Source organism: Tripterygium wilfordii, chromosome 12 (genome assembly GCF_013401445.1).
Source record: "Tripterygium wilfordii isolate XIE 37 chromosome 12, ASM1340144v1, whole genome shotgun sequence".
Lineage (NCBI taxonomy): Eukaryota > Viridiplantae > Streptophyta > Magnoliopsida > Celastrales > Celastraceae > Tripterygium > Tripterygium wilfordii.
This window is the reverse complement of record NC_052243.1, coordinates 4,109,490-4,129,374: the sequence shown is the minus strand read 5'-3', so window position 1 is coordinate 4,129,374 and position 19,885 is coordinate 4,109,490. Positions and strand designations below refer to the sequence as shown.

Genomic DNA, 19,885 nt, shown 5'->3' with positions numbered 1-19,885 from the left:
ATAGAAATATAAATAATACCGGCATAAAAATAAATATGAAAATTATAGCGGTTAATCTCCTACTAAATGTTACTCCATTTTCATAAAGTGAGCTTTGTTCAAAATGTTAAATCTTGGTTCTTACATAACCATTTCTCGGTCAATTTGAGACATTTTGACCTAACAGAAACCATTAGATATGCTGATTAATATTAGTACAGTAATCCTACGTGTATCGTTATTGTTAAATATTTTTGAGATGGCTTAAGGCAACATTATAATTTGTAGAAACCAAAAAAGAGACTAAACTCAAAACTTCTTTTTCGAAACCCTTAAATCCAATTTGTCCTAAGCACTTTTATATACCCAAAGTTCATGTGCCATAATCATCTCAGAAATTCAATCCATCGAAATTTTTGTGTTGATTTAGGGAATATTGTAGGCGGCAAATTTCAATCATGGAAATGATGAGAAAGGGCCACCAATAACTAGCAAAGCCCAAGGCAGAACAACTGTTGTGAGGTTAACGACGGTGTGGGATAAGACATTGAACCTCCGACAATCAATTAGTATGAAAAATGACATATTAATACCACTTTCAAAACAGTTGGACATCTAGGTCATCACTAACATGGCCCATGTTAGAAGCACGTTGGTATTGTACCTTGGGTCAGACGTAGGTCGAAAATTATGGTGTCAAGTAGAGTCAGACTGGACTTACAATGATGGTCGGGCTAGACTTATAGTGGTGATCGAAGGATAGCTTTAGTCACAACCCCGTTTTTTCTAAATACACCCCAATCTATGTTGACCACCCATTGTAAAAATCAATTAATGGGGTGTCTTTAGAAAAAATTGAGGTGTGACTAAAGTTATCCATGATAGAATAGAGCCGAGCTGGGCCATATGCCCGTAGTAGTGGCCATGGGCCTTTTTGCCTAGGCCAAGGTCTTGTTGGGCTCTGAACAAGCACCGGGCCTGTAGTTGTGTTAGACACTGAGCTTGTACATACATAGACCGTGGGCCTGATAGCTGTAGATGAGTCCGATACGGATTTTGGCCCACATAATAACGAGTTAACGACGTAGATTACTATATGTGATTTTGATTTCTAGTAGTGTATTTGACTTCAGACTTCGACCTCCGTTTTGATTATTTGGGTTTTCTGAGTGGACCTTTCATGCAGTGGGAAGCTTTGATGCATAAGTGATTTGGATGTAATAGCTGCGAAGTCAGTGTGCCTGCTTGGCAGTCCGTTTCAAGCTGGCCAGACGCACCGAGTTGCGGTAGAGTGCTCTGTTAATTGTGCAACACCACATACCTAGAGCAGTCTTAACAACTATAAGGTCAAGAACAAAAGGTATCACTAAATTGAGAGTAAATGGTATGAAATGCTCACAATGAATTAGTACAATACATAGAAGCATGCACTATTGATTCTACAAAACCAGGGGCAGGGGAAGTCCAAGTCTATCTGGATTAGAATTGAGATACCTAGCAATGCTACATACATGTTCCAAACAATCTTTGCCACAGTGATCATCCACACCAGAGTTACTTCCGACTTCCGAGCTTCACCACAGATGCCTGAGAATAAATAAATTAAGAAGCTATTTAAATCTTGAAAGCAACTTTCTTCAGGGGTTAACAACTGGCAGTTTATAAATAATAACACTGCATTGGTTTAAGAATAAAAGTTGTTTCACAATATTATTTGTGTTAATAGCAGCATGTTCTGCATAGGGTTAGGAGAAGAAAAGAAAAGGGTACCTCATTTCATGCTGCGAGATTACTTGGGTAAAACACTCTATACATGAAAATGTTATCAAAAGCACCAAGGAGGTGAAAAGCATAAATGAAAGGGGGCTAAGCAGATAACCTCAAGAAATCTGTCGCAAGACAGGCAGAAGAAAGACATGTGAACAATTAAATGATCTCCTTATTCGTTTTATCCGAGACCAAATTACACCAAGCAAGGAGCTTCATTTTGTTTACCAAGATAGCTTCTCAAGCTAGTTCATTCAAGTGTAAAAGGTCAATAACACTCGTGCACAAGGCACCCACAGCGGGCGGGGTTGGGAACATGCAAGATGTATACAGACTTTACCCCACATAATATGTGGAGAGATTGTTTCTAGGAATTGAACCAGTGACCTCTAGATTGCACCCCTACAACTCTACCATTGGGCTACATGTTCACATGTCCGTTCATTCAAGTGTATGTAATAAAAATTTGTCAAAATTTGCACAATCCATTCCTTCAGTTTTTTTTAAACTCCATTCCTTCAATAACTACTACGAATCCCCATTCACATCTTGATGACTGAGTAATAAACTATGACTCAGTATTCATTTAATGAACTATCCTTCATCACTATATCCTATCTTAGACTGCACTCTAATCATTTCGCAACAATTTATAACTCATTTCTTCCATCCATGTCATTTTTGACATCACTCTCCTTTTTGGAATCTCTCACTTGCATTTCCACACTATGACATTTGCATCTCCATGATGTAAATGTCCATATCACCGTGAACAATCGATACTCCCTCATTCTACCTTCATTCAGGGCTAATCTTCAATGATAGGATGGTGTTGTTTCTTGTATTATCTGCTAAATATGTAGCATCTCAACATCCCAAAGGATATCGAATTGACTCTGGTTAGGTTTTTAGCCCAAAGGATTTTGAATACTGGGGAGCCAAACACTCTCGTTTTAAAAGTGACACACCCCTTAGGGATGCAAGTTGAGAGAGCCACATAAACACATCAATGTGACAATAGGACCAGAATCATTAAACTCTAAAATTGTTGTACAACAAGAAATTTGCTTCTGTTAAAAACAAGGTTAAGAAAGTAACCCACAATTGAAACAGTTCCAGTCTTATGCAGTCAGTTTCACAAGGTGATACGATATTATATTCTACGCAAAACAAAAATATAAGTCACAATCACCCGGAAAATAACAACATATAAAAGTTGCATGTATGTGCATAGTAGGTGATGCCTGAACAAATTACCGTGTGCGATCTACATGTTATACAGTGAGTTTTCAGGAGAATTTATTCAGTTAAATTCCCAAAAGCTTGTCAAAGGTAACTTTTATACATTTTTCACTTCTTTTCTATCATTCCAACATATCAAAATAATAATTGATACATACAATATCATTTATACTCAGCAGGCTATTTCCCAAACATCAATTAGGTGCTGGGAAGTATAAGATTTTATTTGTCTGTTTGAATCATGAAACATATTATACGTGGTCAAAAATATAAATTTAAATAAGTCGAAATATGCTACGCCCCTAAAGTTTCTGCCTTGCCCAACTAGGTGTAAAATAACAGTCCATAATCTAAATAAAAAAGAAACCAATAAAAGATGAAGGCATTATGCATACCTTTTGCCGAAGTCAGTTAGGTATCGTGAGGTATTGTAAAAGATGAACCACATCAATACAACCACCAAAGTATCTGAGACCGCTTAAGGAACTCCAAAATGAGATATCATGACAACACATACTAGGAAAGGCATGGGAATCCAGTTTAAAGTAAAATTGTAGCAGCTCATAACAAATCATAGTTCTGTTTTCTTTTTCCCTCAAATACATTGTTAACCAAGATAATTCGTACAACTAGATTCGTCAAAGAGCTCGATCAATCTTTACCAAGCATAACAAATCCAAAATCCAACTTCCATTTTCAGCAACTATGGAATTGATTTTGCAAAATTACATTAGCAATCATGTTATAGTCAGTCCCTACTCCCTACTTTGTATAAGCAGAAAAGAATTGCAAAAGAAATTTCAAATTACAACTTCTAAACTGAAGCCAATAGCCGGCGTGAGCCATCTAAGTGTCAAAATAGGTACCAGTTTCAGATCATCAATGTTAGAGATGCACAGTATCGGAAAATGGATTCAAATTGTACCAAACCCAATCAGCAAAAAAACCATTGAAAATTGCATCGATGAACAATCTTAACCACAGAATTTGAGTCCGGAAACAGAAAGTAGACAGGAATCAATGAAAATACCACATAAAAGGATACTGAATAGGCAACGCTCCCACCAATCCAGCATGTAGAGGCCGAAAGTGACATTGTACAGATAGATCTTGCGTTGAATCCAATTCATTTTCAAATCCTAGAGAGAAAACGGATACCGCGTATTAAGATCAAGCTATAAGAGATTTGAAGACGATTGAATCAAGAAAACCGGATGGAAAATCCACGGACTAACATATACAACTTACTGTTGAAGAGAATGGTCTGAACTCTGAAGTCTTGCAACAGCTAGTCCTGGGTGGCTGTGTTGAAAGTTGGAACTTGAAACATCGACGGGTCGTCGGGTCGCCGGCTAAGACAAAGGCCAAAAGTGTCATTTACTGCCATTAAATCATTCGGGATCCACTGAAGGCTGTTTGGGCAAAAAGACTTGTTTGGTTGCTGATTTCGTTATCTTCGTTTTGGAATAGCAAAGCCCCTAAATTATTTGTAGGGATTTTGAACTTTTTTTTTAAAAAAAAAGAACATTTTTTATTAAAATTGCAAAGGTGTAAGAGCATGTCCAATGGACACTTAATAACACATTTTCAAGTGTTGAAAAGTGAACTTTATGGAAAATTTAGAGTGCTGGAGTTCTACAATGGAAGAAAATGAATACTTGAAACACACTTTCTTGATAATAACACTTGAAATATAAGTTGTTGTTAAAAATGACACTTGAAATATGAAGTATGTATATAGTTGATGAATAGTGAAGAGAGATGATGAAAAGGAAGAAAGAGATGATAAAAAGGAAGAGAGAGGTGATGAAAAGTAAGATAGATGATGAAAAGTAAGAAAGAGATGATAAAAAGTAAGAGAGAGAAAATAAAGAAGATGAGTATGAAGTGTTGAAAGGTATGAAGTGTTGATGAATAGTGTATATTGTGGGATCCACTCACCCAATTAAGTTATGCCACGTAGGAGAGAGTAGAAGAGAGAGAATGATTTTGAAGTGCTTGATATAGTTTTTACCACTGGAGTTGCTCTAACCGTGTAAGTATAGAGTCTATAGACTAGACTCTCGAAATCTGTTTGGAGTAGATGATAACCTATGCATATCTGGAGCAAATTACTACACACTCCGTAGGGAGGAGCAGTTATATGACGGTTACAATTAGGGAGGAGCAGTTACAACAAAAGGTTACCAGAGGCGGTTAAATTGTCTTAGCAACTGAAATAACTGCATCAATTGACAAACGCACCAGACCTATAAATACATATCTTTCCCACATTTGTAAGAGGATCATCAACACTCTACTCTAATAAAATATCAGACTTCGTGGACATAGGCAAGTTGCTGAACCACATAAATTTTGTACCGTCATTTTCTTAAAACTTTATACTTTATACGTATTTTATCATTCGGTGCAAATTTGGCATCGACAATATAGTATAAATTTGTCGTTTAATAATATATCAGGTATTTGGATGGTTTTTAAGAAACTCGAGATAGTATAATTTTTATGCAAATATGTATGTCAAAATATAACATGACAAATGACAAAATCACTTCCCACTTTATATCCCTAGAGAAATTGTCTCCAACTAGAACACTCTGCAGTTTCATACCTTTGCAACTCACTCAATGCCAAAGATGATTAGCTTAATGATTCCTCTTATATATTTAGTAACTAGAGTGTCATATACAGTTTCATTTTTATTTTTATTTTTGTCGTTTTGTCTCTCATTCTTTCTCATTACCCTTTTTAAGTCATATGCTTAATTTTGTTGGATTTTGGGGTTTTTTCCGAAAATGATATCCAGATTTCAAGATTTAACTACCTGTAAATCGACAATTTTGATGTAATTCATGATTTTAATGTTCACTGCAAGATTTATAGTTTTAGTGTTCGTATAAATAATTCTTGAGTCTACTACAATTTTATGAATAGAAGGGTATATTGTATTACATGATTTTGGTGCATACCTTTGCATAGCTCAAATCTGCCAAGGACAAACTTGGCAGAAAAAATCGTTTTCCATGAAAATCTTCCTTTTGAAGGGGGAGACCAACTCAACTCACATCAATATAGAAAGGATGAAGGAATACAGCGCAATTTATATTGATTCATCGTAGCAACATTATGCAGAATACTGTAAACAAACTTGAGAATCCTTATCCTAAACATTTCTTATAGACACTTTAGTTTCTTGCTTTATCAGCTCCTTTTTCAACTTGAAAGCAGAAAATACAGATGCAGTTTGCCCAACCTTACTCTCCTGAATGCAGCTGCTAGAACGCGTCGAAGATCGTGTCAATATTTCATATAATGAAGTGCCTGATTTATTTTCTGTTGCAATCTCTGTGTTTTGAGTACTAGATTTGACATGGGAGTAACCAGATTTGCCTGAAGCAATTTTTGCTGAATGGTTCTCTCTCTGAACCTGCATGATTGAATAAACCATCACTACATGAGCACGAATATGAACTATAATTAAGTATTCTAGGATCAGGAATCAAAGTCCAACATTGCACCTACAGCAGATGAGTTAGGATTACCCTTACCCCTAACAGAATCAAAAAGCCCAAACTCCCCGGGCAGCCTATCATAACTATTTACATAGTGCTACCATACTATCAATGGCGTTCACTTGAAAAATGCAGCTAACAAAAAGGATCTTAATCTTTGTTGCCCATAAGGCATACAATAAAGAATCTTAAATGAGCAAGGAAGAAAAATTATAGGCTAATAGATGGGCTTGATTTTGAGATATACAGACCCCATAATCAAGAAAAATGTAAAACTTTTATATGCTTACTCTTTGCTTCGTTTTATGAGCTTACCATATCAGAAGAATCCTCTAACATTGACATTGTGCTTCTGCTGTTGCTGTCATCACGTTCAAAGATAAATGAACGAACTGAACTTGATCCATGCTTATGGGATGATGACAGAGAATGATTTGAGACCCGACCAAGGAAAGATGACTGCAACATGTACCAATTCAATCAAGTTAATAAATTCATATAGGTTGTAATTGTTTTCAATCAGTACTCAAATGAATTTAAAAAATAAGTGCCTGAGGTCCTCCATTTGATTAGATGACACAAAGAGAGCAGCTAGAACAAAATATCAGTATAATAACACCAATTTAAAGATTTTTGCCAGCAGAAGAATTTTTGGTTGAGGAACTAAAATTATTGAATCAAGTTTCTTGCAATGTCAGGGAACAGGGAACAGAAAAGAAAGTAGTCATTACTCATTACTGTTGACGAGAGTGTGTGTGTTTAATAAAAACGACACATGAAGACAATATACTACAGCAGAGATTTAAAACAAAACAGCTCACCTTTGATGTTATATTCTTGTTTCCTCCCACAAGTGGCATAGTTAAAAAGGCTGCAGATCAAATGATGTAAGAATTAAACAATGAAATGATGAATTCTTAAGAGTGCGCAGGTCAGGGTAAAACAAACTTCAGAATTCAGATCTTACATGACACTTTGGCTTTCTTCCTGATGTCAGGCACATTAACCTTCTTTATAAGACTAAAAACTTTTCTGGAGTTTTCATCATCCGCTGGGGACAAAAATGAGGCCTTCCTTTCCTGCTCCAAAATGAAATGTTATATTACCTTTTTTTTGGTAAGTGAAATGTTATATTACCGTTAAATATGGAACCATAACTCACAGCTTTCTCGGAAAGGCATTGTTTGACCAGACTTTTTTCTGCATCCTCATCGTCAGATGATAAGTAAACGTCATCCTTATCGGTAAACATCTGAGGAATCATTTCCTTAGCTTTTCTCAAATTCATTCTCACAACACTTTTTGAAACAAATTGCTCTTCGGGTTCATCACTAAAACCTTCTTCATCTTCACTTGCATCTTCCTCCTCACAGGGCAAAGTCATTTCTTTTTGTTCCAAACCACATTTAAGTCTCTGCAAAAGACTTTTTGTTCCAGCAGCATCCTGTTGCTCAAGCCACTTCTGATGAAGTAGATTGCGTCTTTCGTTATCTATTGTGTTTTCTTCACATTCAGTTGCTATCATATCAGCAAGTCCCTCAGCATCTTCTTCATTCTCGTCTTCTTCATCATCCTGGAATTGTAAGTCATTGTCACTGTCATCTTCTTCCTCAGCTTCATCATCAACAAAAGCTTTAACAGGATCCCCACGAGGAGATGAAGTCATGTCAGCTGATCCATGTGCACGTGGATCAATGTTTTCTTTGTCATTGTCATCTTCATCAGAAGAGCTGAAAGGAGAAAGCATTCCAAAATCTTGCTTTAGCAAATGTGAGGTCGAATTTTCATTTTTAAAATTTTGGCGGACACAAGACAGCGAGGATTTAATTGGTATTTTCAGATGCAAGGAAACAATTGCACGCAAGATGTTTCCGAAACCTAATGTAACTCTGCCATCTCACAAATAAAAAGGCTCCTCATAGTTCCTGATGTTCACCCCTGCCTAACGAACAACAGTATAGAGAAGTAAGAAAACATGTTTCAGCAAAAATATAAAGAGAAGGAAGAAAAACTGGCCCTGTAATTTTTCCGATAAAGATATCTCTGTGAATGATTAGGAGTTTATCATGACGTTTATGAACAGAGAAAAAGCTTGTTTGCAAAGACACTCACTATCAGAGCATAACAGCAATTCACTGATGATGGAAGTTTAATGTGCAAGAATTACAGTAACAAGTCCCACAAAATGCAACCCTTCCCGACACTGAAAATAACAACAAAAAGACTTACACGTCATCAGGAGGCGCAGAATCAAGCTTTAAGTTCATCACAAGTACGGATGGTGCCAAGACTTCCTCGACAGGACTGCTAGGTGATACGTTTGGCAGCTCATCTTGAGAGTCACTTGTTTGAGAATCAATAGTCAGATCCTACAAGACAGACCAATAATTGTTCTAATTTTATGATATATCAAATAATTGACAGCAACCACGTCAGGCAATTAATATGAAATTATACCTGAGTATCATCAATGGGAGGTCGAAATGTGTTGTTTGCTTCCTCGTCCAATGCCTAAAGTTTGATAGAAAGGATCATTACATTATACAGTATGTTTCTCTTGATAATATAGTAATATACAAAGCACTCATCTGCTCAATTGCAGATATTTTAGTACCCCCAACATGAAAGAATGTTGAAGTGCAACCTCATAATTGCCTTACCAAGATATTGGGGCAGTATAATTCAAATGGGTATTCAGGCAAGGTATGTTCCAAAACTTTGTACATAAAGCAGGCAAACCTTCTTGTCTAACAAAACCATGAAAACATATATTTGTAGCCATTTGTTAAAGATACCATCACTCCTAAATATTATTACACAAAGAATGCCTAAATCCCAAATTTATGGATGTTTGATGTCAGCATTTATACAATTGACAAGAATTGCACATGAAAATCACAATTCTCAGACACATTAACTCCCTTTAGTCTGTGACAACCAAATCAAGATAAGATCTCAACTCACCATCTGGGAAGGTATATTTTCATTACTCGACTGATTTACAGGATTCTTTGATACATCTGCACACGAGGCATTTAAACTGTTTTCCATTTCATCCGGATGACCAACCATCTCCTTTATGTCTGCTTTTTCGTACCCAGCATTTCCTCCCTCGATGTTTTCAGTATCATCATCATGAACAAAGTCTGTCTCAAGCATGACAGATCTGCAACCCACAAGGAAATGCAAAAATATGAAAACCCACATCAACACCAACTGAAATTCATAGGATTATAAACTGAAAAGCTATAACTGACCTTCTGGAAATCTCTAGCTTTCTTTTCCGAATCTTCTCCAAAACAGATGAAATGGGCTTTGTAACCAGAGGAGCAGGTTTAAATCCAACGTCACTTGTTTCTAACGAGGAGAACGCAGTTAGAGAAATAAACAAAGATATCAGTTCAGTAAAACTATTTAAGTAAAAGATAATGCACAACAGAATCAGTAAAATTATGTCAATCAAAGTTGTACCTCGCAACAGTCTCTGAGATTCTGCTCGGAGCTGATTGAGATAGTCTCTTCTTTCCTATCAAGTAATCACAGAAACCATGAATAATATAATACCGTAAACAGCCACGAAATGCACGGTCTATAACAAGAATAAGAATCATATCTGAACCTTCTCTGCCTTTCTTTTAGATGGGGCGCCTGACTTGAGCTTTTCATCATCGTGACTATTCTTAGCCCGCTTCTTCTTGTTCTTCTCTCTCTTCTCCTCTACTTCGTCAAAGTGACGGCGTTTCTTCTCAGAATCCTCTGTCCCGAGATCCCCATTTTCCTCTCCCATTTCAATAGACTCCCTCTGACCCTCGCCATTTTCATCGAATTCCTTTTCCATGGACCTAAAATCCGCATCCTTCTCAGGGACCCTATCATCCTCTTGGAGATCTAAACCAGAAAAACCATAATTCAGCTCACTTTCCTCGTCAAATCCCTCCAATGGGGATCCAGATCCCGAATTGGATTCCTCAACACGTCGACCGTCGTTCTCTTCAGTATTCAGGATTTCAAGACTGCCGAATTCCGCTGCTTCAATCGAAGCCGCATTTTCTGATTGATCGAGAAGAGGGTCACTGGAAACCCTAGATGCCTTTTTCAGGCGTTTCAGCTTCCTTTGAGGAACTGGTGAGGAAGGTTCTTGGGAGGGCGCAAATGGTAGGAAATCATCGCCGCTCTCCATTTGCTGTTGTGTTTTTTCGAGCGACGCTGGTGGAGAAAGTCAGATGAACTGAGCTAGGGCTTCACCATTTTATTTATGAGATGATGACGGAGCTTAAAAGCGCGGGGAGTTAAGATTTAGGCGGCGAATAGTTTTAAATTTTTGGATAGAGGCGCAATTTGGCTAAACCATATTTTATGTCCCAAAGTTTCATCGATTTCTCATTTATGTCCTTTAAGTTTAAAATTTGTTAACTCTATCCTTAATGTTTAAAAAACCAATCCATTTATGTCCTGATCTTCATTTTCCGGCATGTCAGTGCCGATTTTTACATACTTGGCAACCCAAATGACAACATGACTTATAAACATAATTTATACTTTTAAATTAAAGCCACGTCAGAAACATCAAATATGAAAACCACGTTCAAAGAAAGAAAAAAAAACCGAAATGGAAGCATCTTCCCCTTCTTTCTCCCTCATCTTCCCCATCCTACTCCATCTTCTTGTCTCCAAAACTCTCAAACGTGACATAATCTCCAGATCTCTCTATTGTAAATTCCACACTTCAATTACTATAATTTAAGTGTTTTTTTTTTTTTTTTACCTTTGGTGGTGAAAGCATTGAGAAATCAAGGTCTCTCAATTGAAGAGTGTTGTATGCGTGGGCCGGTGACGATCCTTTGCGGTTTTGAGAAATCAAGTGCCCATTTGATTTATGTGTCTCTAGATTTGTTATGGGTGTAGATTTGTGACAATTTTGAAGGAAGAAGAGAAGTTTGAGGGAAGAAGACAATGGACAATCACCCCTTTTTATGGAGTTTCTCATAAATCATCTTCTCATATCTGTTGTTCAATCTTTTTCTCTGCATGCCGTGGAGTATTTTATTTGTTCCATCTCAAGTTGTAGATATGAGTAAAAAAGAGATTTTACAGATCTAGCGCAGTCACGACGATGACAGTGTTCGACAATCCCAGAATCGTTGCGTGGTCTCCACCAATGTAAGGAGTGAATATGCGGCACATATGGTTTGAAGGGAGAGATGGAGTGAATCGTTGCATCAGTTCAGTTAAAGATGATGAGCTTCTTGTGCCTGATGCTGAGAGCCTACATTCGCATGGCAGAGACAAGACTCAAGCTTAAAATTTGTTTTTTTTAAAAAAATTTTAATTATAGGAAAATGCCAGGTGTAATGACACGTAATGAATTTGTCGGAGGCCACCTCAGCTTTCCCGGTGACAAGACTGCCAGAAATGAGGGTCGGGACATAAATGGATTGGTTTTTAAAACATTAAGGATAGAATCGATAAATTTTAAACTTGAAGGACATAAACGAGAAATGGGAAAACTTCAGGGACATAAAATATGGTTTAGCCGGCGTAATTTTGTAGTTTCAGACCTGTTCAGGTTTGCAGACCTAAATACTAGTTTTGGTCCACCACCTCGGGCCAAGTAATTGGGCCTATCAACTCATATTATTACGGACCAAAAAGAGTAAAACGAAATAGGTGATTGTGCAATTACAGCCTTCTCATCTCAGTTCATTGGATTTTACCCAACGACTGGGATCAAAGATGATAACAAATAATTTTTAAAAAAGTAAAATGCAAAGTTATTCTCGATACCAATAATCATCGCATGACTATCGTTTTATACGGTTGACCTACCGAAACGAAACTCTCAACCAACATAAACCTTTAACGACCAATTGCAACTTAATCACGCCGAAAATTGAGCTTGAAGTTGGGCATCGCCAACTATTCATGTCGTCGATCCGGCCAACTCTAGCGTGGTCTTTGACAACCGATGATACCATTAAACTCATCTCGACGATGCACATCTGTTGGATTTATTGGGTTGGATTCACCCAATATGGGTTTGAGCCAAACCATTAACAAATGCCCGATACAGGTATTGAAGAGAAGAGATAAAATCAGGGGCGTAGCCAAAGGGGTACTTTTTTTTTTATTTAGTACACCAACACAGATTACACACCACACCATGACAGACCAAAAAAATGATCTGGCTGATCATGACCACTATGCAACCAGCATTGGAACTCCGAAAGAAAATGCGTGGGAATGCTGCCCGAAAGCTTCAAAGCAACGTCCCATTTGGCGAAAACATCCGCTCAGGTATTTTGTTGCCTGCTAATCTTCACAATACTCCATTTCTGGATGTCATTCAAAGGGATACCTATGTTGTAGCCCTCGATTTTTTAAAATTATATATATACACACACATAGTTTTTTATGGCAAAAAAAAAAATAACCTAATAGTAAGGAAGAATACATAACAAATAATAATTTTGATGTTATTCATTCGATTATTGTTAATATTAAACAACAATACTTATTTTTTATTTTAAAAAATTAGATTTTATTTGAAATATGGCTTCTAGTTATACATTTATATATTATTTCATATTGTGCATGGTTTTTAATTAGTTTTCATCAATTTTGATATGTATATTTATGTTAACCTTTTTGGTTATTTTTTAAGACAAAATATCAAGATGAAAGTTGATCGATAATATTATTTCAATGAATTGTATCATTGTCAAATAGCGCTTAAAAAAATTTTCATAACATTGCCTACGAACCCCTGCTAGATTTTTTCAAACATATCAAAATACTATTACTTAAATATCAACCCACCCCCCACCCTATTATAAATTCATGATTGTGCCCCTGTATAAGATCATATCCAACTTAGGATATGGATTGAAGTTTGTATTGGGATAGTAGTCCAATCCAATTTAGGGATGTAGACTATATTCTAGATAATCTAGAAGTCTAGAACACTTCATTGAACATCTAAATTCCTCCCTCTATAGATAGTGGAGGTTGTACAAAGAAGGAATCGCTTTCAAAAATAATTCTCAAACACTCGTTTTTGAGACTTCTCATGCACTAATAATATCGAGCTCTCTTTTTCCTACTCCACTTCTTTTCAGATTTTTAGTGGTTTCGAGAGTTTTTCTATTTCAAATCTAGATATTTGTGTCATGAATCAATTGAATCTAGTATAGTACTAGATTCACGACTTGGATGTTGATAGGTAAATTGATCATTACTGTCATTGGATCATTTATTGCGCACTCCTCCTAATCCGATGATCTTTATTCACCAACATCTTCCCCAACCAATTTATAGTTAAAATAGTTAGTGAAGTTCAATATATTGTTTACGACCCAAACGAGAATCAAATTTTGTGTATTGATTTTTTTTTATCATTTTTAATTTTAATCATTGGTCATATCCAACGAATGAGAAGCCCTAGTGTAGTAGAACTGTAATATAAAAGATTCATTGTCACTCCTTATTTGACATTTTAACCGACAAAATAAAGGATGGTGTCCCAACAAAGCATAACACGCGATACTACAAACAATCGATAGATTCGCGCCAAATTAGTGGGCGCCAAAAGCATTTCATATTTTTTTTAGTGCTAGCCCTAAAATACGTTGTTCACCTCCATGCGTCGCTGCAACTCTGGTTTGGCCGTCTACCATCAAATCGCTCACATGCGACCTCTTTAGATCTGCGTGGCAGAGTCACCGGACTTCGATCTCAGGTGTGCTTACTTTTACTTCCTGTATCTAATGATAATTTCCACCTATTCCGGGCATGTAAAGAATTGTACGATTCCCCAATTATTCTTTCCTTCTGAAACAGATTTAGGGTTTTGTGGTTGAGATCGATATTCCACTAGAACATGGCGCCTTTGCTGTTGCTGTACGTCGATATTTTTTAAAGCTGTAGCTTTTAGGTCTGACGGTTGGTTTATCTTAGCTAGGATTTCAATGGATGAACACTAAACTTCAGTTTGTTGATTGAGTGGGTTTCGGTTGTGTCGTCTTTTTTTTTAAAAAAAAACTGTGTAATAATTCTATGAATTTCAGATCTGATGCAAGAGAGCTTACACACATAATATATTTTACTTTTGCCTGTTTGATGTATCCAATTATTGTTGGAATTGATGGCATTGATTTCATTGTTTGGTTGATATTAAAACGACGAAATTTGGGATTTAGACGTCATTGATCCTACAAGAGCTGCAAAACCGTGAGATTTTAAAAAAGGCCTAGCGGGACTAGCTTCAACGCTAAAACCTTGAATTTGGCCAGAACGGGTAAGGTTAGAAGCTTTCATTCTGTTCGAGTCACTTTATGCTGCAGCAGCATACAAGCTGTTAGTTTTTTTTTTTTTTGGAGAAACCTGTGGCCATCTACGAACACATCATCTATAAGCATCACATCAATAAGATAATTAAATATTGATAAAGTGGATTGGCTAAATATGACCATAGAGTTAACCCTGTTGCTATTGGCCATAAAATTTTTATGATGATTACAATGATAATGACAAAGAGGAGGAAGGTGAATGATGCGACCAATGATGCCTTCTAATTTGCTCCTTTTATATTCTTTATTTAGTGCTCATTATTTGCTCAAATGTTTCACTGGTTATGATATTGAGCTAATTTTTATCAGACAACGAAGTGTATATTTACATTTAAATTGATATAGCCATACAATTACAGTTGCTTTGTTTTCGTGGATGGGGAATTATCATGCATAAACAGTTATTTTGTTATTTGTAGTGCCTACTACTCTGTATGCACAGCTGCTTTCTGTCGTCATTGGTTGACTTCTGTTCAATTGAAATTGTTTGCCTTTCTAGTTGCTTTGACAATAAATGACTGAGAATGAGGTGTATATCTGTGGCTTCAAGGTGTATTTTTATCGTCCCACTGTGTCGCTTGTTCTCATATTGCTGCATTATACAGTTTTGAAGAGATCTGTAGTAAGTGGCTTCTTTTTGTTGCAGCTTGAGCACCTTAGTCAGTGCAATAAACATTCAAAACAACAGTTAATTACTCCATCTAGTTACTTTCACAAAATGGAGCTAAGGAGCTGCAGCCATTTGCATTTTATTCGGACTGTCAAAGCTGGCTTAGAGATCAAAATACCTAATGTGGTTCGTGGAAGGCCAGCACTTAAGTTTAAGCCAGTCAAAGATTTATATGATTATGGAGTTTCCAGCTCCCATGGTTTACTTCCAGAAAAAGTTGAGGTTGAGGACTTGCCTTTTGACTGTTACAGCTTTCAGATTGAAAGCAAGTTTATTCCAGTGGCAGAAAGTACAATCAGAGTAGAACCAGGAACTTCCCAGTGTAACTTCAGTCCAGGTGACGGAGTGAAAGTTGACTTGGACGATCTTGTGACATTGAAACAAATCAAGGAGACGTGCAAAGCAAAGAAAAGGAAACGTTATACTTTTGTAAGTTTGGGTAAAGAAACTATTGAAAATTGCTCCATTTTGAAGGAAGAGCATCCATACTCACAGCCTCAAGATGAATGTGATCTCTTGGAGCCTCTTAGTTTGTGGAAATCAAGGCTTTCGAAGAAGAGGAAATCCAAGAGGAAGGTCATGTCAAAAAATGTTTCTACTGCATTTGAAAATGATCTCTCTGCTGTCAAATCTGAACAAATCCCCATTGATCAAGATTTCTTTCATTCGGAGGATGATCTTCCAGTGCCTATCAACATTAAAGTTGAGTTCCCTGTGCACGATTACACTGATTGCCAGAATGCGATCCACGAAATCCAGGAATCTTCTTTCAGTTTTAACAATGATGGTTGTGGTAGTATGGTGGTATCAGATAAAGAACCAGGAATGGCTACTGATTGTGTTTTTGATGCTGGGGCTTTAGATTTCTGCACTACTGAGCCCCTATGTTGTCTTTCTGATGCTTCATGCTATAACTATATGGAATTTGCTGATTCTCACTCCTATCTTGATGTAATTACCTTGGGAAGGGAAATTATAATGGTTGATGATCCACAAATGACTGATTACCAGCTCTCGGATATGCCTTTGTTGGAATATAAAGAACAAAACCAAAACATCTCCCCACTTCAGCTTGATGACCCTTGTGAATCTGTGATACCTTTGCAAGATTATAAGGAACCATGTTGCTTCATCTCCCCACTTCAGCACAATGACCCTTGTCGAACCATCATTTCAAGTGAGGGTCATACCTCTGAAGAGCTTGTGCCATCAATGGAGGTTGAAAATTTTTGTCATTCGGTGGTGCAGCATCCTCCTGAAAACCTTTTATCAGCGAGAAAGGTTTGTAGTATATGTGCGGTGATAGTTATACTCTATGTTCTATAAAAGCTCATCTCTATGTGTTTTCATTTCAGGTAATTTCTCCAACTTCTCAGGAAAAGTTGTGCTTGGCCATGGAGTCCTCTGAACCAGATGATCTGGAATACTACAGTAAGTTTATATGAAACTGCATTAAAAATTATCAGACAATGGCCTATTAAAGTAACATTACATCATTAGATTGTACTCTCTGTGTGTCCCTTTCTCTTTCTACACACACTTATAGATATAGCTTGATTAGAACAAGAAACTATTCCAGGATTTATAATGTATATTGGGGCTACCATGAAACCCACAACATAAATTTGGTATCTGACATTCATTAGACACAACACAAGTCTGTTCGTATCGGATAAGCCTTTCTGTTTGAAACAAGCGTGCATTAATCATTCATCTTTCAAACAGAGTTCTTTTTTTCTAATTTTTTTTCTTTTAAAGTGACAAAGTAACCTATCAAATTCATATTAGTTTCCATTTTGTTGATCTAGTTATGGTTCATCTTTTATGAAAACACTTAAAAGCAAGATCACATTGTTCTTTCTAGCTGTCACAAAACTCCCATTTGAAATTTTGATTTAATATGTAATTGTTGTATTGTGATAATTTCAGGATATATGGGAAAATTATGCTATAGAAAAAAGTCTGAGAATAAAAGTAGTGGAGTTAAAGGACCCAATCAAGCAAGGAGGGCTGAGGTTGTTGACCAAACAGTTAAGAAACAAAAGAATAAAAGGAAAATGTTCAATTCTAGAGCCAATCAGAAAGCTCATCCTTCTCGTGATGTACCACCTATTAGCACTGGGTGTCCTACAATCGAAAGTTTGTCAGAAAATGCAATTTTATTCTCTCAACAACAGATGAGTGACTTTGAATATATTGCAACTAAACTTGCTCAAGAATTGAAGTCCATGAGGGACATTGTCGAAGCTGCATCTCAATCGGGAGTGTATCCAGCCGCTTCCCTAAAGTACAATACAGAGGAGGTATGCTTGTACATTAACCTGCCGGTATTTGAGTGTTCACATTGCATTATGTGCATCAGCAAAGAAAGAAAATTTCTAGCTGAGTATGTTATTTGGGAATTAAATATGAACTTGTTTTTGTTGCATGACTGATTGAAGTTCCATGATAAAGATACACGAGGATTGAGGAAGCAGAATTTTGTTTTTTTAATATATACTCTCTTATACTTTTGCATGATCAACCAAAGATCTTAATATGTGAGCTTTCACATTGTTGATGTAAGACTCGCTGGTCGTCTGTTCTTTATTTTCATGCCTTTTTCAGTAAATGCTTTGGTTTTATGACCAGCCTCCTTTTTTCGGTTCTGAATGAGCTTGAGAGACCAGCATTATTTATTTCTCTTATATCCTGGTTTGCCTTTTATAATTGGTTACCTAATTTCTTGCTCTTCAGTTATGATCTGTTCTCACTAATCACTATTATTGAAATGGGTGTTGTCATGTTGTGCTTTCATCACTTGCTTATTAGTGGCGTTTCTGTTCAATCCAGTTAGGAGTTTTTCATTTGTATATTCTTACTTTTCTTAGAGAACCAAATCTGCTATTGGGTTTATTTGAATTTAACCTTGTCGGATTGTTGAAGGAAAACCTTTTATTCTTATGCACCTTCTCTTTTTTATAATGTTTACTGGGACTCATAAGCTCATCATTTGCCGATTGGTAGTTCTGGCTAGTTCAACAGTGCTATTACCGAGATGCCTTTCAGTTTCACAAGAGTGAGAAATATAACAAAAATGTATTATTTAAAACTGATAGAATGTGGTACTTAAGATGGTAATGCTTTCCATTTCCTTGTATTCCTTTTGAAATATTATATCCAATAGTTTAATATGTATAATATAAAACCACAGGGGCATCCATCTTGTAACTATAGATCTAAATTAATTTCACTTTTTTTTTGATAAACAATGTAATGTCACCTGGGTATGTGCTGTTGGTGACAAGCCTGTCCCAGTTATCATGTATTTTTTTTTCTTTTCACACTAAACACTTTGCTGGTTGCCTATATTTTCTGCAGAAATTCATGTGTTTCTGTTATGTGAATCATGTTTGCACATGTACCTAGTTTTTGTTTTGCTTTCATTCTGTGGGATGCACCTGCCATGCATAGATGTGTTTAGGCATTTGATTGAAGCTCTTCTTAACTTTGCAGGTAAGAATTGCCATCAAGAATGCAACCCGAACCGAAGAGACTACAAGAAGATGGCTTTCTGTTACGGCCAGGAACTGCAGCCGTTTTTGTAAAATCATGGTTTGTCTATTGCTATCCTTTGGCTAAGTAGTATGCAAAAGAAGTTACAACATGAATTTTGGAAAATTAAAGATTTTTGCTTTGTTCGTTTATGACATGCAACACATTCCAATCGTAATTTCCCTCGATAATTTGCAGAAATTGACCGAGAAACATTCTGATACTTCTGAAATTGTGGTGCACAAGGTGAGGAAGAAGATTGTCTTTGCCGATGAGGCAGGTGGAAAGCTTTGTCATGTCAAAGTTTTTGATAATAGCACGCCCTCGTTGGCCGTTTAGATGCTCTAACATGGTAGAACCATGCAGACTGCTTTAAGGAATTGTGGAGATACATCATGTGGGAAATTCCTAAGGCTGGTACAATGACCTAATCGAAGTGATGATGTATTGTTTTAGAACATGAGCAGTACATGGAATTTCCCTCGTGAGGTGTAAGGTTCGAAAATGTCCATGGAGCAGGTGGTCAGACGTTTTTGCAAAAATCTATGTAATTTGGAGATAAATCTTCCCAAGAGTATTGGTGGATTTCCTATTCTTATATGTTAGATGGTCAGGCGTTTGTATATGCCATTTAAAACCATTTACAAGCATGCCATTTTTTAGGACCAATCAACTTATGCATGGACCTGGACCTAAATTTTAGCACCAAATGCATAGAAGGCTGGAGCCATATAGGCTCGGCCAAAGGTCAGTTAAAACTGTCATAACGTCAAAGCAATTTTGTATGTCAAAAGTAGTCATTCTCTTGAACTGGTAAAAGGCATAAAAAGAGATAA

At 36.6% G+C, this 19,885-nt stretch overlaps 3 protein-coding genes across 3 annotated transcripts; 1 reads left to right on the top strand and 2 right to left on the bottom strand.

The window, feature by feature from the left end:
* Positions 1-1,324: 1,324 nt before the first annotated feature.
* On the bottom strand, positions 1,325-4,394 carry LOC120010245. Its single transcript, XM_038860978.1, has 4 exons — positions 4,237-4,394; positions 4,034-4,127; positions 3,384-3,456; positions 1,325-1,566 (listed from the first exon to the last, which is right to left on the bottom strand). Exons 1-4 carry the CDS (start codon positions 4,363-4,365, stop codon positions 1,554-1,556), a joined length of 309 nt encoding a protein of 102 aa, XP_038716906.1. The 5' UTR covers positions 4,366-4,394; the 3' UTR covers positions 1,325-1,553.
* Positions 4,395-5,964: 1,570 nt separating this feature from the next.
* LOC120010518 (DNA ligase 1) lies at positions 5,965-10,766 on the bottom strand. The gene is made up of 11 exons (XM_038861308.1): positions 10,120-10,766; positions 9,972-10,026; positions 9,758-9,857; positions 9,465-9,666; positions 8,958-9,011; positions 8,730-8,869; positions 7,663-8,230; positions 7,468-7,579; positions 7,322-7,371; positions 6,816-6,959; positions 5,965-6,415 (listed from the first exon to the last, which is right to left on the bottom strand). Exons 1-11 carry the CDS (start codon positions 10,678-10,680, stop codon positions 6,152-6,154), a joined length of 2,250 nt encoding a protein of 749 aa, XP_038717236.1. The 5' UTR covers positions 10,681-10,766; the 3' UTR covers positions 5,965-6,151.
* A 1,925-nt stretch (positions 10,767-12,691) lies between these two features.
* Positions 12,692-19,388, top strand: LOC120010474. The gene is made up of 7 exons (XM_038861270.1): positions 12,692-12,794; positions 14,108-14,235; positions 15,492-16,796; positions 16,871-16,946; positions 17,445-17,818; positions 19,011-19,109; positions 19,248-19,388. Exons 1-7 carry the CDS (start codon positions 12,692-12,694, stop codon positions 19,386-19,388), a joined length of 2,226 nt encoding a protein of 741 aa, XP_038717198.1.
* Positions 19,389-19,885: the final 497 nt, after the last annotated feature.

Excerpts from the sequence above, each read along its gene's own strand:
- LOC120010245 (XM_038860978.1), bottom strand. The coding sequence starts at position 4,365 with ATGACACTTTTGGCCTTTGTCTTAGCCGGCGACCCGACGACCCGTCGA. Across the intron at positions 4,128-4,236 it reads TCAGACCATTCTCTTCAACA|GATTTGAAAATGAATTGGAT; the intron begins GTAAGTTGTATA and ends TTTTCTCTCTAG. Across the intron at positions 3,457-4,033 it reads GTGGGAGCGTTGCCTATTCA|ATACTTTGGTGGTTGTATTG; the intron begins GTATCCTTTTAT and ends AAGCGGTCTCAG.
- LOC120010518 (XM_038861308.1), bottom strand. The coding sequence starts at position 10,680 with ATGGAGAGCGGCGATGATTTCCTACCATTTGCGCCCTCCCAAGAACCT. Across the intron at positions 8,870-8,957 it reads CTCCCATTGATGATACTCAG|GATCTGACTATTGATTCTCA; the intron begins GTATAATTTCAT and ends TCTGTCTTGTAG. Across the intron at positions 7,372-7,467 it reads GAAGAAAGCCAAAGTGTCAT|CCTTTTTAACTATGCCACTT; the intron begins GTAAGATCTGAA and ends TTTGATCTGCAG.
- LOC120010474 (XM_038861270.1), top strand. The coding sequence starts at position 12,692 with ATGACCACTATGCAACCAGCATTGGAACTCCGAAAGAAAATGCGTGGG. Across the intron at positions 12,795-14,107 it reads TGGCGAAAACATCCGCTCAG|TGCTAGCCCTAAAATACGTT; the intron begins GTATTTTGTTGC and ends TATTTTTTTTAG. Across the intron at positions 17,819-19,010 it reads TAAAGTACAATACAGAGGAG|GTAAGAATTGCCATCAAGAA; the intron begins GTATGCTTGTAC and ends TTAACTTTGCAG.